Source organism: Dipodomys ordii, unplaced genomic scaffold (genome assembly GCF_000151885.1).
Source record: "Dipodomys ordii isolate 6190 unplaced genomic scaffold, Dord_2.0 Scaffold33, whole genome shotgun sequence".
Lineage (NCBI taxonomy): Eukaryota > Metazoa > Chordata > Mammalia > Rodentia > Heteromyidae > Dipodomys > Dipodomys ordii.
The window spans coordinates 281,389-296,863 of NW_012267249.1; the positions used below are offsets into that span (position 1 = coordinate 281,389).

The window sequence follows — 15,475 nt, forward strand, 5'->3', positions numbered from 1 at the left end:
TGGGCGCTGTCCCTCAGCTCTTCAGCTCAAGGCTAGCGCTCTACCACTTGAGCCACAGCGCCACTTCCGGCTTTTTTCTTATGTGGTGCTGAGGAATTGAACCCAGGGCCTCAGGCATGCAAGGCAAGCGCTCTACCACTGAGCCAACTTCCCAGCCCACTCATGAGACTCTTACTCCAATTAACCATTCAAAAAAATGGAAGTGGAGGGCTGGGAAGGTGGCTCAGTGGTAGATTGCTTGCCTTGCATGCATGAGGCCCTGGGTTTGATTCCTCAGCACCACATAAGCAAAAAAGAAAAAAGCCAGAAGTGACGCTGTGGCTCAAGTGGTAGAGCACTAGCCTTGAGCTGAAGAGCTGAGGGACAGTGCCCAGGCCGAGAGTTCAGGCCCCACGACCGGACCCAAAAACAAAACAAAACAAAAAACCAAACAAAAAACAAAGAAAACCTTTTTTAAAAAAAATGGAAGTGGAGCTGTGGCTCAACTGGCAGAGAGCTAGCCTTGAACACAAAGAGGCTCAAGGACAGGGCTAAGTTAAACCCCAAGACTGACAAAAAAAAAAAGTTTCATCAGAGGACATTTTTTGTGTCAGCTGAAAAATATGATTATGTCAAACACTGAGGACATGAAGTCCAAATGAGTCCAAGTCTATTCCTGTTTATAACAAAGCCCTTCCAACTTTGCCCAAGTTTATATTGATAAGGTAACTTCTGGAAAGTCTCTGGGTACACATGTAAAGACTCTGTTTTGCAATAGCAAAAAAGTATTGATGAAAGAATGAACAAATTCATTGTGATATCACACAGTGGTATATAATAGAAAACAAATTAACTGCAATCATAAATAAGGATCAGACTGCTGGGTAAGGTAGCACATGGCTGTAATTTGAGCCAGAAGCATCTTGAACTTGAGAAAAAACTGGGTTATGTGATAGGTTTGAGGCCAGACTGGGTTCCATAGTGAGATCCTATCTCAAAACAATGGGGGGAAAAAGGCTGGTTTAGTGGTAGAGTGCTTGCCTAGCATGCATGAAGCCCTGGGTTTGATTCTTTAGTACCACATAAACAAAAGACCAGAAGTAGTGTTGTGGCTCAAGTGGTAGAATGCTAGCCTTGAGCACAGAGAGGCTCAAAGATAGTGCCCAGGCCCTGAGTTCAAGCCCCCGGACTGGCAAAAAAAAAAAAAGGAAAACAAACCCAAGCACAGTGGGTCATACTATGGAGACCATGTAGGAGGCTAAGACCAGGAGGTTCACAGTTCAGGATAGCCCTGGCAAAAAAAAAAAAAGTTCATGAAACACCATTTTAACAGAAAAAGCTAGGCATACTGGCATACACCTTCCATCCCAGCTACGGTAGGAAGCAGGGTAGGAGTATAATGGTCCAGGCGAGGCCTGGTGAAAATAAGATTATAACTTGAAAATACCAAAAGCAAAAAGGGCTGGATCTGTGGTGGCTTCAGCAGTAGAGCACCTGCCTAACAAACATGAAGACCTTAATTCAGAACCCAGTACTGGAAAGGCCATGTATACACACACACACGCACGTGCACACACACATATGTATGTATATGTGAACACATTCATATTTATGTAAACTTTCTTTTGAGGAAGTGGAATGATAGTGGTTACTGCTGAGGAAGGACACAGTCATCTTTAGGGGAGACAAAGTGGAGAAGGAGTACATAGCTAGATGCAAGTTATTGCCACTGTTCTAGATCTTGGACTGTGCTAGGTTTATGGAAAGTTCACTATTTTGTGTTATTAACATTCAACTTTTGTCACATATATGATGTGGTTTTCAATTTGTATTTCATCTTGATAAATTCTTTGATGAGCTTTGTACTTTGTGGCTGTGTTTTTCACAGGCTGATGTGGATATCACAGAAATAAACAAACTAACAGCAGAAGCTATTCAGACACCTCTGAAATCTTCTAGAAGTAAGTACTGGTTACTCTTTGTTTTGTTTTTCATGTTTTTTTTTCATGGTCTAGTCATGCAGCCTAGACTGGTCTCCAACATGTAATCCTCCTATCTCTGCCTCCCAAGTAAGTGACAGGCATCACACAGCTTTTGTGAGTACTCTTCAAAACCCCTTATTGAACAGAGAGAGCTAAGGTCCTGGGAGTTTTTAAAACTCCTCAGGCCGGGCCTTATTTGGTGCATTGTCTCTTCCAAGAATGTCTGTCTTAAGCTTCTAAATCCAAAAAATGTGATTTTGGTCACTATGTTCAGTTAATTATATGTAAGACTGATGCCAACCAAACTTCTAAGACAGATATGTGGGCTAAAGGATAGGAAAAGAGCTAGCATTATTGCCTGCTTACTTTCCTTCAAGTAAAAATGGTTAGCAAGTTTCAGAGAGGTATTAAAGTACAGTTCATGCCAACTGAAACTCCCTGATATCATCAGAGAACTTTCTCAGTATATAATCCATGTGACTCAGAACAGTAATTATATATATAGTATTTACTATCATATATGTAAATCTAATGTGTACCACACTCTGAGAAATACTTACAGGAAAGTTGTATAGGAAGCCAAGTTGTAACTGATGAGAACGGAATCAGGCCAAGATAAATGAGATATAGACGGAACACCGCTGTGAATACATTACTCCATGCATCTGACAGATGGGTCAGGACAGCCCTGACCAATGGCCTGGATGTGAGGGCTGTCCTTCAGGGTACCATCTTCTCTGATCAGGGCCAGAAACACTGTCCACCTCTAGTTCTGATTCACCCTTGATCAGTGTTGCCCTATAGAGTGAAGAAAACATGGTGGGGGTTTTGCTTTCTTAGTGTCCTGTTCCCTGAAGTGACAATAGAATGGAACCAGAGTTCCTTAGCCATATACTTACAATCTGTTGGGTCACTTGGAGACATTTCTGTATTTTGATAATATTTGTTTCTCTTCTGTTTCATCAGTTTTGCTTACTTCATAGTAGGGAAAAGATCTTTTAATGTCTCTCTTTGGAACCAAACACATCAGGGCCAATATTAACAAATGATTAAAATTATTTTTGTACCTCATTGATCAGTAGACTTCAGTTATATGGTAAACTCAGGATCATAGGCCTGAGCCACCAGTGCCTGGCTTTTAAAATTTTCCCTCGTGTACTAGGTCTTATACTTAGGGCCTCAAGTTGTTTCTTAGCTTTTTTACTTATGGCTGATGCTTTAACACTTGAGCCACATCTGCAAGCCCCTGAGTCTATTTGATTGTAGCCTAAGATTATGTGAATTCAAGTCCTTATGAGAAATGTGAATGCCTGAGAAATAACATGCTGTTAAAACTGTTTCTTATAGAACAGAAAGTAGTACAAGTGGATGAAATGATAGCGGAGGAAGAAGATGAAAATAAACATAAAAATCTTCAAACTACCAGGGTAAGTAGGAGTTCAGATTAAGGTATGGCAGGAGACAAGCAAATACAAAAACATGTGGAACACAGTGCTGCCTTCCCAGAGCTTACAGCTTGGGAAGTTTGCACTGTGAGTGCAAGAAACCATTTGACATGGTACAGAATGTGTGGAACACAGAAGAGGAAGCCAGCCAGCTTTCCCTCCCCAATAGGATATAGCCAGTCCTTTCACAGTGAGACTAAATAAAGGGCAAGAGGCCAGGCATCGATGGCTCATGCCTAATAATCCTAGCTACCCATGAGGCTGAGAACTGAGGATCTTGGTTCAAAGCCAGCCCAGGCAGAAAACTCTGAGTCTCTTATCTCCATTTAGCCACCAGAAAACCAGAAGTGACCCCATGGTTCAAAGTGGTAGAGTGTTAGCCTTGAGCAAAGGAGCTCAAGGACATTGCTCAGGCCCTGAGTTCAGTCCCCATGACCACCAAAATGAAAGGGCAGAAGTTCCAGAACAATCTAGAAAGGTGTCCAGTAAAACAATAGGAAGACTCTGGATGGTAGTGGCTCATGCCTGTAATCCTATCTACTCTGGAGGCTGAGATCTGAGAACCACAGTTTAAAACCAACATGGGCAGAAAAGTCCAAAAGACTCTTTATCTCCAGTTGACCATTAAAAAAAAAAAAAAAAAGTGAGGCCAGACACCAGTGGCTCACACCTGTAATCCTAGCTACTTAGGAGGCTGAGATCTGGGGATCATGATTCAAAGCCAGCCCGGGCAGGAAAATCCATGCCTCTCTTATCTCCCATAAACCACCAGAAAACCGGAAGTGGTGTTATGGCTCCAGTCGTAGAGCGCTTGCCCTGAGCTGAAGAGCTGAGGGACAGCACCCAAGCCCAGAGTTCAAGCCCCACAGCTGACACACACAAAAAAGCCAGAAGTGGGGGTGTGACTCAAGTAGTAGCACCAGCCTTGTGGGAAAAAGCCAAACAAGAGCACAAGGCCCGAGTGCCAGGCTTGGAAGTTTCTATTCTATTGGATAGGTAATGGTAAGGATATCAGATAGATATTTCAAAGCAGTATTCAGGACAAATGGAAGAGAAGAAAACAAGACAAGAGCACCAGTTAGGTAAAACTGAAGTGTTCATTTGAAATAAATTTTATAAAAAAATAGTGAGTCTCATCAGTATAAGAAGGAGGAATAAGATGGTTTCTAGGTTAAGCAGCTGCCATCCAGTGAAACATAGGGCCCAGGAGGCAGAGTGGCTGTGTAGGGTAAGGGAGAACAGATGCCAATTCCTTGACATGCTAGGTTAAGTAAAGTACCCTTCTAGGACATCTGAGCTAGACAGAGTTACTGCATGGAACTAGGAAGGAGGAAGAGATTAAAACATACACTGACCTCCAGATCTGTAGGTGCTTGTCCAGGGATGAAGTAGGAAAAGGCTCTGCTAGGAGAAGGAAGGGAGTCTGCAGTGGGCTCTGGAGGGAAGGGAAAAGGGCTCTGGAGGCAGACTGCCAAGGGACTTCCAGCTGGATTAGGCTTGGGAAGCAAGGGAAGAGAGAATTACCAAGAGATGAGTGATTCTTTTCAGATATTTTCAGGAATCAAAAAGGTGAGGACTACAGAGGGTTTGTTGGCTTGGGCACCTGGGGTACCCTGAGTGACCTCCACAGCAGCAAAGTCGTGGAAACAAGCCAGGCTGCAATCAGTTCAAGAGAGATTTTCCATTAATCTTGGCCTAAATCCTCTATTTAGAAGAAACAGCCTTGTATAAGATCCTAGTTGATTGAAGGACCTTTCTTGTTGAGACAGGGTCTTGCTATGTAGCCCATCCGCCTACTTCAGTGTCCCAAATGCTGGGATTCCCGGTGTGTTCCACTATGCCTAGCTAAGATGGACCTTCTGTTCAATATTAATTTCCCTTTTTAAGGCTGCCATCCCTTCCCAGTCCTCTCTAATCCTCCTTACCTTTCCCCCTTGCTGGGCTTTGTGTGATCTCAGTTTGATTGTGACTTTAGGTCAAGAAGTGTCCACCATCCAAGAAGAGAACCCAGTCCATTCAAGGAATAGGCAGAAGCAAAAGGTAATGGTTTTTCCAAAGTCGATGTGTTATGTTACTTGGTTTAATTGGAGAACTCTGTTCATCATGGCAGAAATCAAGTCAAAGGGGCTTTGGTGGCTGATGTACGCGTGGAGTTTACATGGAATCAAGTATCCAAGCTAGAGGGGTCTTTTCCAGTTCTGCTGACATTCTCTAGCTTCCTCCTCCATTGTATTTTTAAAATACCAACAGGAAGAGGGAGGCTCAGAACATACAGTTAGCTGCATATTATGCTTAGTTGCCTGACAGTATTGTTAAGAGCCCCAGAATCAGTTACAAAGGCTATTACCTGCCCATAATTAGTTTCTTGACATGTTCTTGCTGGTCCTGTTGAGACTCCACCGTAAATCATTAGGAGAAGGGGGAGCCACTCGGTAGAGTAGGCTTGGAGGTGCAAGTCTGTAGAGGAGGGAAGTCCTCCCACCCCTGAGCAGAGGCAACAGGATGTTAACCAGCTGCCCTGTGAGAGGACTGTGATGCCAGCCAGGGAGTTTTTGCATTGTCAAGAAGGAACTGAGGTGGTACAGGAAGCATGCTACCTGGGTTCAAGTCAAGTTCCTCTTTTGGGCTGTGTGATCTTGGACAAGTTCTTTAAATGCCACATGCATGAGTTTCTGCATCAGGGAGGATAGTATAATAGTCACGTTCTTCTAGGATGGCAAGGAGAGTTGCATGACTGGGCACAGGTTATCCAGAGTAGCATGAGACATGTGAGTTGACATACTCTGTGGCTGTTCTTACCTACAGGTCAAGCTATAACAACACTGTAACCCCAGCTGTGGGCAGACTAGAGTTATCTATGGTGAAACCAACCCCACTCCTGACACCCAGGTTTGACTCTAGGTGAGTTCTGTACCAGCACTCAAGAGTGTGTAGGAAATGCTCTCAAGTCCTTGGTCAGGGAAGCCTCGGAACATGGCAGCTGTCTGGGCTTTCCAGTGCTTGCCTCTTCTCCGAGTGGCTGTTCACCCATTTTCAACAGCAAAATGATAGGTGTGGGCACATGTGCAAATTAGGCACACACTCGCTGGTACTGGAGCTTGTACTCCAGACTGGCACACTCATTCAGCTTTTTCCATTCATGGATGGTGCTCTAACACTTGTGGCTTTTGCAAATGATGGTTTATCTCCTAAGAGAATATTCTGCATCTAACACCTTGGAGGCCTCTACATGACTCCCTTGGTCTGCTCTTTTTTTTGAAGCTGTGTAGGAGGAAATTTGCTGGTACCTTTTTTGAGAGCAACGTGAACAAGTATGATTACAGCATAAGTTAATGCCTTCATGAGGCTGGCTGACTAAATAGGAAACACTGTGTAGCCCTTAAAAAGAATATCTCCAGCAGGTTCCAGAGCCGCATGTACTCTTTTATCCCATTTGCTTTATACATGTGGACAGTTTGGGGAAATAGATAAGGGATTAAGAGTGGTTACCTTGGGGGTAGTAGAGCAAGAAGTAGTTATATAGTGAGGAAAACTTACTTTCCACTTTTATTTCCTACTTACTAATTTTTGGGTAAACATGTAGCAAAAGACATTTCTGGGGATACAAGTAGCAGCATTTTCACTGTATAGAGGTTAGTTGGGAATTGCACAATGATGTAATCTCTGAATCATCCTCCTTTGACCTGGGAAATGTCTCTTAGTGGAAGCATTGAGCCACTATTGGAGGCACATTAACTAGTTTATTTCTGGTTCTGGATGGGTGGGTGACTGGCATCCATACAGTTTTGGTCCTAAAACTAGCATGCATGAATATTTGCTAGATGTATGTTTGATCATTATAATTTTTCTCCAGCTGTGTTTAGTCATTACTGCTTTAAAAGTGTTTTCCCTACATTTAAAATTTGCCATTTAGAAACGTGGGATTTGAAAACTACAGCTTGAGACCAGATGGGGGGTTGGAAGGGCTCATCATGGTTGGCGTCACTGAGTCTGCCAAGCTATCCTCACAGAGATTTTCCACTTCGCAGGGTCTTCAAGACCCCGGGCCTCCGCACTCCAGCAGCCAGAGAACAGATTTACCACATCTCGGCCAATGGCAGCCCTCTTGCTGACAGCAAAGAAATCTCCCTCACTGTGCCAGTGGCTGGTGGTGCGGTAAGTCTTGTTCCAGGGAGCCGGGCCACAGCACACTGCCCAGTGAAGCGTTTCTCTTCCCTGGGCTATCATCCCACTCTCTCCCTCACAGTCCTTTCAGTGAGGGGGCAGTGTCCCACTCTCACTCAACAGTCCCTTCAGTGGGGTGGGGCCTGATCTCCACATATCCACAGGACTCAACTCCATTTCCTGTCCCAGGCTGGGAGGACACTTGCCCAGATCTGCCTCTGTTCACCAGCTGCCACTGAGGACAGCAGGCCCCAGTGGTAACCTCTATGACACAGTGCAAAAACAGCAACAGTAAAGGGAGCCAGAAGAAAGCACTGTGAGGTGTACACTTGGTCCAAAAAGGGCAGCAGAAGCTGTTCCTTCTGCTCTGCAAAGCTGAAGCACTCTGAGCAGGTTGAGCGTGGTTTCTGTGCACTGTGAAGAGCGAGAAATTGCTGAGCTGTGTTTCCATGGGATCAGGGCTGTGATCTGCATAGTGCTCTAACTGGTGATCCAGTACCAAGATAGCACTGATGGTGCAAACACCTCTCCTGCCTGCCTCACCACTTCTCTACCCTGAAGGACGTGCCATTCAACCCATTCTCTCCTCCATACAGAGTATGCGGTTATTGGCCAGTGACTTGCAAAAGATGGATATTACAGAGCTGGATCCAGAGGCCATAGGAAACATTAAGAAGCTCTCAGTAAGTCTCATAGTTATTTATCTCTACATATCAGAATCTCCAGGATCTTTCTTGGTTTAGTATCTATTTTCCTTTTTTTCCTTTTTTGTGGTAATGGAGTTTGAACCTTGCCATCTGCTAGGCTTTTTTTGTGGTAATGGGTTTGGACCTTGCCATTTGCTAGGCTTGCGCTCTACTACTTAAGCTTTTACTCTACTACTGCTCTACTACTGCTTGCTTTTTATTTTGGAGATGGGATTTAGTGGACTTTTTTTGCCTGCATGGCCTCAAACTGTAGTCCTCTAGATTTCTGAGTAGCTAGGATTACATGTGTGAGCGGTACCTATCTTAACTTTCTTTAGTTCTGTGATTTACGTATGGACCAGTACTTGCCACTGCTGTTGAGTCTGAGCTCTGCCTCAGTGAGGCAGTCATGTTGAAGAGTCCAGGAAAGAGTAGGACAACCAGGCTGCAGCCGGTGACGCTAGCAGCAGCAGGAGTTAGGGACTCACTCCAGCACTCCCTGGCTCTGCAGCTCAGCACTCATTTCACTTAAACATCTCGATCCTCCCTCCTAGCACATCATCTTTTAGCTCTTGGTTCTCTTCTGTTTTCATTGCTTTGTATGTCATTTGGGGAGCCTCACTCCAGCCTGAACTATATTGTCCAGCTCCAATATTGTTTGGTTTCCTGCCTTAAATTCTTGAGAGGAAGAGTTTAATTGGCTTAGCTCTGATGTGATAAACCTCCCTGGTCCAGTCAGTCTTGGGTATGGAGAAGAGTACTTTATAGGCACGGTGCATAGCCTGCCCTATGACCCCACAGTCTGTGAAAGGTACACTCTAAAGGGACATGGGTGAAGCCAGATTCTAAAACACTCAGATCTCTCTCTCCCCATCTCCCTCCTCCTCTCCCCTTTCTCTTCCCCTGCTCTCCTGGTAACAGTTGTTTGCACTACTGTTCTTAATATTCTTGATACTTCCACTGTCTCGTTCATGATTTTTCTCCTTTGTTCAGATGAAAAACTGATTTTCAGAAGGATTTATTAATGTGTAATACAATGAATAGAGGATATGGTTCGCATGGACTCATGCTTAGGTTGACTGAGTAGCTGGCTGGAAAAGCATGCCAGGTGCCATTTCCCTTGAATGACCCAAATGTCCCCTTTTCAGAACCGACTCTACCAAATCTGCAACAACCTGGGGACCCACCGATGAGAAGACAGCAGAGCCGGAGGGTGCAAAGTGACACCCAGCAGCAGAACGTCCTCCTCCTACTGAGAAAGTTCGAAATGAGTCTTGGGCTCTTTCACCTGCTTTGCCCAGTAGTTCTGTCAAGTTGCTCTGGAAGTGCTTCATTTTTATCCCTCCTCGGCAATGAGCAAAAATTGCCCTGGAGGGCAGCTTCCCTGCCTGCACCTCTGTCTGTAGTCTAGGGTCTTACGGGACTGAGTTGTCTGGTGTGGTGGCCCCTCCCAGGCCTGTGGACTGCAGAGCACCTCTCCTGTGGGGAGCACTTCTCCTTGGGAAACACTGGGCCTGGTGATCTCAGTTCTGTATTTTTAATTCAGTCCTGTACAATTTGAGTTGTTTTCAAGTTCTATCTTTATGAGACTTTTATACATAGTTTTTCTGAGTAATGTTGTATACTGAAAGATACCTAGTTCCAATAAATCTTGGTTTGTTTTTAAATCAATATTCAGACTGTCCCCACATCTCTGGTTGTGCTATGTGCTATGGGAGGGGGGCTGTTTTGATGCTGAATCTATTGGAGTGGGGGTCATTGGACAGCTACTATCCTTGGGACATATATAACCTTTTCTACAGGCAAAATCTCTGACATGTAAAATGTGTCTTAACATCAGTAACCTCAGCCCTAAGCAGATTCCCACACACTTTTTTGTTTTTGGTCCTTCATGGGTCTTGAACTGGGCACTGTCCTTGACCCTCTTTGTGCTGAAGGCTAGCACTCTGCCACTTGAGCCACAGCACCTCTTTTGTTTTTTGAGTGGTTAATTGGAGACTTTTCTGCCCAGGGTTAACTTAGAACCACAATCAGATCTCAGCCTCCTGAGTAGTTAGTATTACTGGCGTGAGCCACCGTCACCCAGCTCCCCTACACTTTATTCAAGATCTAGAATTTACATGGGAGGGGACACAGTCTCCAATATCTATAGTAAACTTGTAGAGTGAAATCTCAAGACAAAGCCAAGTGTAGAGGATTTCTCGGCAGTCACACTTCTCCAGTCTCTAGGCCCAGATCTCTGCCTCCTAGAACTACTACTACAGAATGACCCACATGAAACTCTTCAAAGAAGACAGCCTGAGGTCATGACAGCTTCTCCAGGAGAGGCTCTCTGGCAATCCTTTAGCCCATGGACAGCATTTGGAAGAAAGGTTTCTTACTACAAGGTGGTCACCTGACCTGTGGTTGTCACATACCTGAGCTCCTGCCTTCCCCTTCCTCCTTTGGGCAGTGTTGAGAACACCCTGACATCAAGGCAACACTTAGGACCCACCCGCTTTATCCAGAGTCTTCCAGCCTTCCATTCACACCACTGCCTAAGAAAACCCAGTTGTAGGAAAGCATAGTATACAGCAAGTGCTTAATTGATGCCTGTGACTGAGATGGGGCAGGCCTTCATGCTATAAAATGGACTGGCTTAGAAGGTGAAGAGTTCCCCATCCCAGGACTTTAAGCATGGGTTGGACTGTCACAGGACTGGACATTGCAAAGATACAGGGAGAAGATGGCAGCCACAAGCTGAGAGAAGAGTTCTGAGCAGATCCTCAGCTCTTACAAGGATCCAACCCTTCCAACACCTTACCTTGGATTTCCAAGTCCAGAGCTAAGATAAACACCTATTGGGTAAGCCACCCAACTTCAGGTCCCTTGTTATAGTAGCGCTAGCAATCTAATGCAATCACTGATCACATTCAGACCGACAGCCCCTCTTTTGTCTCTTCCACCACAGTTATTCTGTATTTAACACCTAAATTCACATTTTCTTGGGCTGCATGGTCTAATTCCTTCCTAGTCTCTCCCTTCCACTACTGCTTGCGTCTGGTTCCTGCCCTCCTCCATCCAGCTACCTCTAATGTTGAAGTTTCCCCAGGGGTCTTCACTATATGCTGAGAGCTGTTGTACGTTTGTGTTCCAAGCTCCAGACCCCGAGTCCAGCTGTGTCCTGGACATCTCTGCTTACATGTCCCCACATACCTCAAATGCATGTGCAAAACCCAGCTCATTTCTTTCCAATCTCAGGAAGGCACTTCCTCACCTAGGGCACCCGGCGTGACTTATGCCCCCTGACCACACTGTGCCATCATTTCCTAGATGGCAGTGTTTTTCATGGTCAGAGCAGGGTTGATCTACCTCCACACAGGGATCTGAGATGCACTTTCATACCTTACCTCCAAGCTGCTTGATGCTTAAACAACTGCCACTCAAAGAAGCACTAGATCACAGACAAGTTTTTATTTGTCCTCCATATAGAACCAAGAAATAGAAAAACTCCCGAATTACTCAAAGGACCCACCTCCCCCACCAGCTCCCTCCCTCCCTGGGTGGGCTCAGATGGGTCATGCTGAGGGTTGTGGGCTACCTCTGGTCCAGTGAACAAGTTCCATATAAAAATAAATTTGTGAAGGGCTCTCAGAGACCCATTACCCTGCCTCCCGCTGGTGCCGGTGCTGGGCTGGGGCCTCACTCCTCATTGGAGGAGAGACCTACCCTGAACACCGAAGTTCTGCCCACATAGCCAGTGCCTCCCCTCCTCCCCCCCCCCCCCCCGCAGAACAGCTGGGGGAGGAGAGGACTTTGACCTTAAGAGAATGACCCAAGATGAGGCTGGAGATGGGGATGCGGTTTTTACCACCCAGGACAGGGCACTGGTCCAGGCATCCCTGGAGGGGGTGCTGAAGGAAGGGCCTGGAGGGAACCTGTCAAAAGGTGGGAGTGATGTCCCAGTTACCCCAAAGTTACTGAGCTGGGGCAGGTGTTCAGTGGAGTGGTTAGCCAAGAGTAGAGGAGACTCCTAGGAGGAAGGAGCCGCTGCTATCAGGGTGCAGCCAAAGGCACCACTGGGAGTCACCTCCACTATGGGGTGCTCCTCAAAGATGAGCTGCACCATCCAACCCTGGGTTCTTTTCCAGCTAGCACCTGCTGGACTCCTCTCGTTCTATGCTGTTTACCTTAGCCTGCTGAAAACCACCCACACCAAAGAACCCTCATCTCAGACCCTGTGTCAATTATATTCGGCTAAGAAACCTTTCAGGATATCCCTGGATTCCTCACACTGTGAGTGTCCAACTGCCCTGAGTGGTCCTGGGTGGGTGGCCCTGGGTGCTAGCAGGAGGGCACCATATATTACTTCCTGGTACTTGAGCTCATTTCCTCATTGAGGGTAAGTGGGTTTTTCATCCCACAAAGACAAACTGCAGCAGACATTGTCACCAGTGACATGAACAAACCTGGCTCCTGTGGCCCTGTCTAGATCTAGCCACCTGCCTGCCCTCCTGTGAAAGCCCTGGCCTTGAGATCGCCACTGCCAGGGCCCTTCCAGATGGACACTTGTAGAGTTGGTCCAGCATGACTGCTCCTGCCAGGGCTCTGCAGAAGTCACAGGAGGAGGGGCTCTGAGGATGCATTGTGCCCAGGGACAGAGCTAGTCACAGGAGTCACCTCTAGATTATCCACTGGGCAGCCCCAGAAAAGATTGTGGGTGCTGAGCCAGCCTCCTCTCTAGACTGGGGTCTGACCCCAGCTTTGGCTGTGAGCTCCATGGGCTCTGTTTTCTCCAGGGTCCTTGGGGAGCAGGGACTAGACAGCCTGTTAAAAGAGAGATCTGAGTGTCCTCTTTACTAGCCCCCCAATCTGAAAAGCAAAGCTCTTGGGTCCATACAGAGAAGACTCAGCCCCTCAAACTCTTCTGTGTCAGTTTACCTCTCATGGGGCCCTAGGGGAGGAGCACCAGGGCTTTGTATAGTCCACTCAGGACCCTGGCTGGCCTTCATCCTGAACTGTCAGCCCAAGAGAGGGAACTCCTGAGTGTCAGACTTGAAGTCTAGCCCTTGAGCTCAGAACATCTGCCTGCCAGGGCCTTAGTTATTAGTCCAGACAGACCCCAGCCAAGGCACAGGGACCCTGCTCCTAGGGACCCTGATCCTCTGGCCCAGCCTCCCATACCTGGGCTACCAGGCAGCTACAATCACTGCCAGGTCAAATGGATGTCCCTCAGGGACCCCTGCTGTCTGACTGCCAATAGATCTGTGAAGCAAGGGGGAACATCCATCCAGGCCAGTGGGTATGGAAGATAGATGGGCATGAGCCCGGGCAGTTGAAATAATGTCTTCTCTCCCCATCATTGCTCAGCTATGTCCCTGAGACCCTGACATTCCTTTTGCTATGATCTTGGGGGTCCTCTCCAGGGACTAGACCTCTTCCAGGGGCACTAGGTTAGCCAGGTATTCAGAGGGGAAAATGAAATGAGGATACCTCATGACCCCAAACCAGCTAGGAGCCCAAGAGGAGGAAGGAAGCCCTCCCCTCCCCCGAGGTGGAGAACAGCTGCAGGGTTGTTGGGCAGGGTTGAAGCCTGCCGTGGAAGAGTTGGGGGGCCTCACACCTGCACCCCCTGGCCCTGCAGTTGCAGCACTCGAGCACGCAGGGCGCTGATCCCGCTCAGAAGGGCCTCTCGATGTTCCGCTGAGGAGATGCCCAGGCTCACCAGGTCCCTGGAACAAGGGCTGGTCAGGCCTAGCTACCCCAGCCCATTGTTCTGCTCATCCCATGGAGTCCCCTGGCCCTCCCTCCCCTTCTCTGCACAGGGCAGCACTAGTACCAGGAGAGGCAGGGCCAGGCCCCTGGGCTCCCTACGTCCCAGTCTTGACCCTGGCTCCTCAGACTCACTGGGCAGTCATCTCAGCCACAGCCTCCAGGCTCCCATAGCCAGCTGCAGCAAAGCTGTCCTTGTAGCGGCACAGGTCCAAAGCCTCTAGCCAGGCGCCCACAGAGCCAAAGGAAGGGAAGGTGGAGAAGGCACGGTCTGCCAGAGGGGTGGGAGGCCTGGGGAGCAGAGGAGCTGAGGTCAGACAATGGCCAGAGTCTGGTACCCAGACCTGGTCACTCTCCTGAGGAGAAGCTGTGAGAAAGCACAAGGGGGAAAGGAAGGAGATCGAAGCCCTGGGAGAGGCCTAGCTGACATGGAGCACTGTGAAGTTCCAGAGGAGATGAGTTAGGATATTCAAAAGGAGAAAACTGAATCTTAAAGACACTGAGGGTATCTGGGACAACCAGGCCCCACACGCCTAGGACACAGGTGTGGCAGGTGATGCCTATTTAGAACAACTAACCTTCACTTCACTGAACTCACTTATTGGAACTACAGATTTGTTGGGATGATGATAAATATGTATTTTTCAGCCCATGGTCATTATACACAGGCTATGTGGGGCAAAATCCAGGACAAAGATGGCTGGGATAATGCTGAGCAGTGGGCAGGTGTAGTGAGCAGGTGGTTGTGCCAGGGACACTGGGAAAACCATTAAGTGGACAGATGAAAGGGTGGCTCTATGTGGGACAACTGGAGATTGGTGAGAATGTACCTGGGAGAGGTGGTCGTGACACCTTTCGAGGGTTCTGGGTCTTGCCCCATCTTGCTCAGGATGCTGTGGATCTGGGAGAATCTAGGCCGCTCACCTGGGTCTTTCTGCCAGCAGTCAAGCATCAGTCGGTGCAAAGGGGAGGGGCAGTTCCTGGGGGGCGGCAGCCGGAAGCCATCCTCCACAGCCTTGATCACCTGGGCCACAGGGATGGGGAAAGATAGAAGGGGGAGGGACAGGTGCAAGGCGGGGCAGGGCTTCAGATCAGACCCCCTTAACACACTATCCCAAAGAGGATTCTGATTGTGTCTAGGCAGATGACAGAGAAGACAGACTTGGAGCTAGGTCAAGGGTTAATGGGAAGAGGTCAGGGAGCTGGATTCTGAGGTCAGAGGGTAAGATCAGAAGACAAGACTCTGGAGTCACCCGTCACTCACGTCTTGGCCAGACATGTCCCAGTAGGGCCGCTCCCCAAAGGCCATCACCTCCCACATGACAACACCAAAGCTCCACACGTCACTGGCAGAGCTGAAGTGGCCAAACTGGAGTGTTTCAGGGGCGGCCCAGAGGGCTGGACTCCGGCCACTCTGTGGGTGCATAGGCAGATTAGGTCAGAAAGGAATGAAGTCATACCCAGGCCA

At 47.6% G+C, this 15,475-nt stretch overlaps 2 protein-coding genes across 2 annotated transcripts in view; one reads left to right on the forward strand and one right to left on the reverse strand.

Moving 5' to 3' along the window:
* The window catches only part of Cdca8 (cell division cycle associated 8), a 12,630-nt gene extending 2,734 nt beyond the window's left edge, over positions 1–9,896 (forward strand). Inside the window, exons 4-10 of the mRNA XM_013016816.1 lie at positions 1,868–1,940; positions 3,309–3,388; positions 5,382–5,446; positions 6,212–6,307; positions 7,435–7,561; positions 8,167–8,253; positions 9,405–9,896. Of these exons, the coding sequence (XP_012872270.1) occupies positions 1,868–1,940; positions 3,309–3,388; positions 5,382–5,446; positions 6,212–6,307; positions 7,435–7,561; positions 8,167–8,253; positions 9,405–9,449 (573 nt within the window). The 3' untranslated portion in view covers positions 9,450–9,896. The remainder of the gene's footprint in view (positions 1–1,867; positions 1,941–3,308; positions 3,389–5,381; positions 5,447–6,211; positions 6,308–7,434; positions 7,562–8,166; positions 8,254–9,404) is intronic.
* A 3,956-nt stretch (positions 9,897–13,852) lies between these two features.
* Positions 13,853–15,475, reverse strand: part of Epha10 (EPH receptor A10) — a 42,554-nt gene continuing 40,931 nt past the window's right edge. The window contains exons 14-17 of the mRNA XM_013016759.1: positions 15,272–15,421; positions 14,838–15,031; positions 14,143–14,298; positions 13,853–13,967 (exon numbers count right to left, since the gene is read on the reverse strand). Coding sequence (XP_012872213.1) covers positions 13,853–13,967; positions 14,143–14,298; positions 14,838–15,031; positions 15,272–15,421 — 615 coding nt within the window. The remainder of the gene's footprint in view (positions 13,968–14,142; positions 14,299–14,837; positions 15,032–15,271; positions 15,422–15,475) is intronic.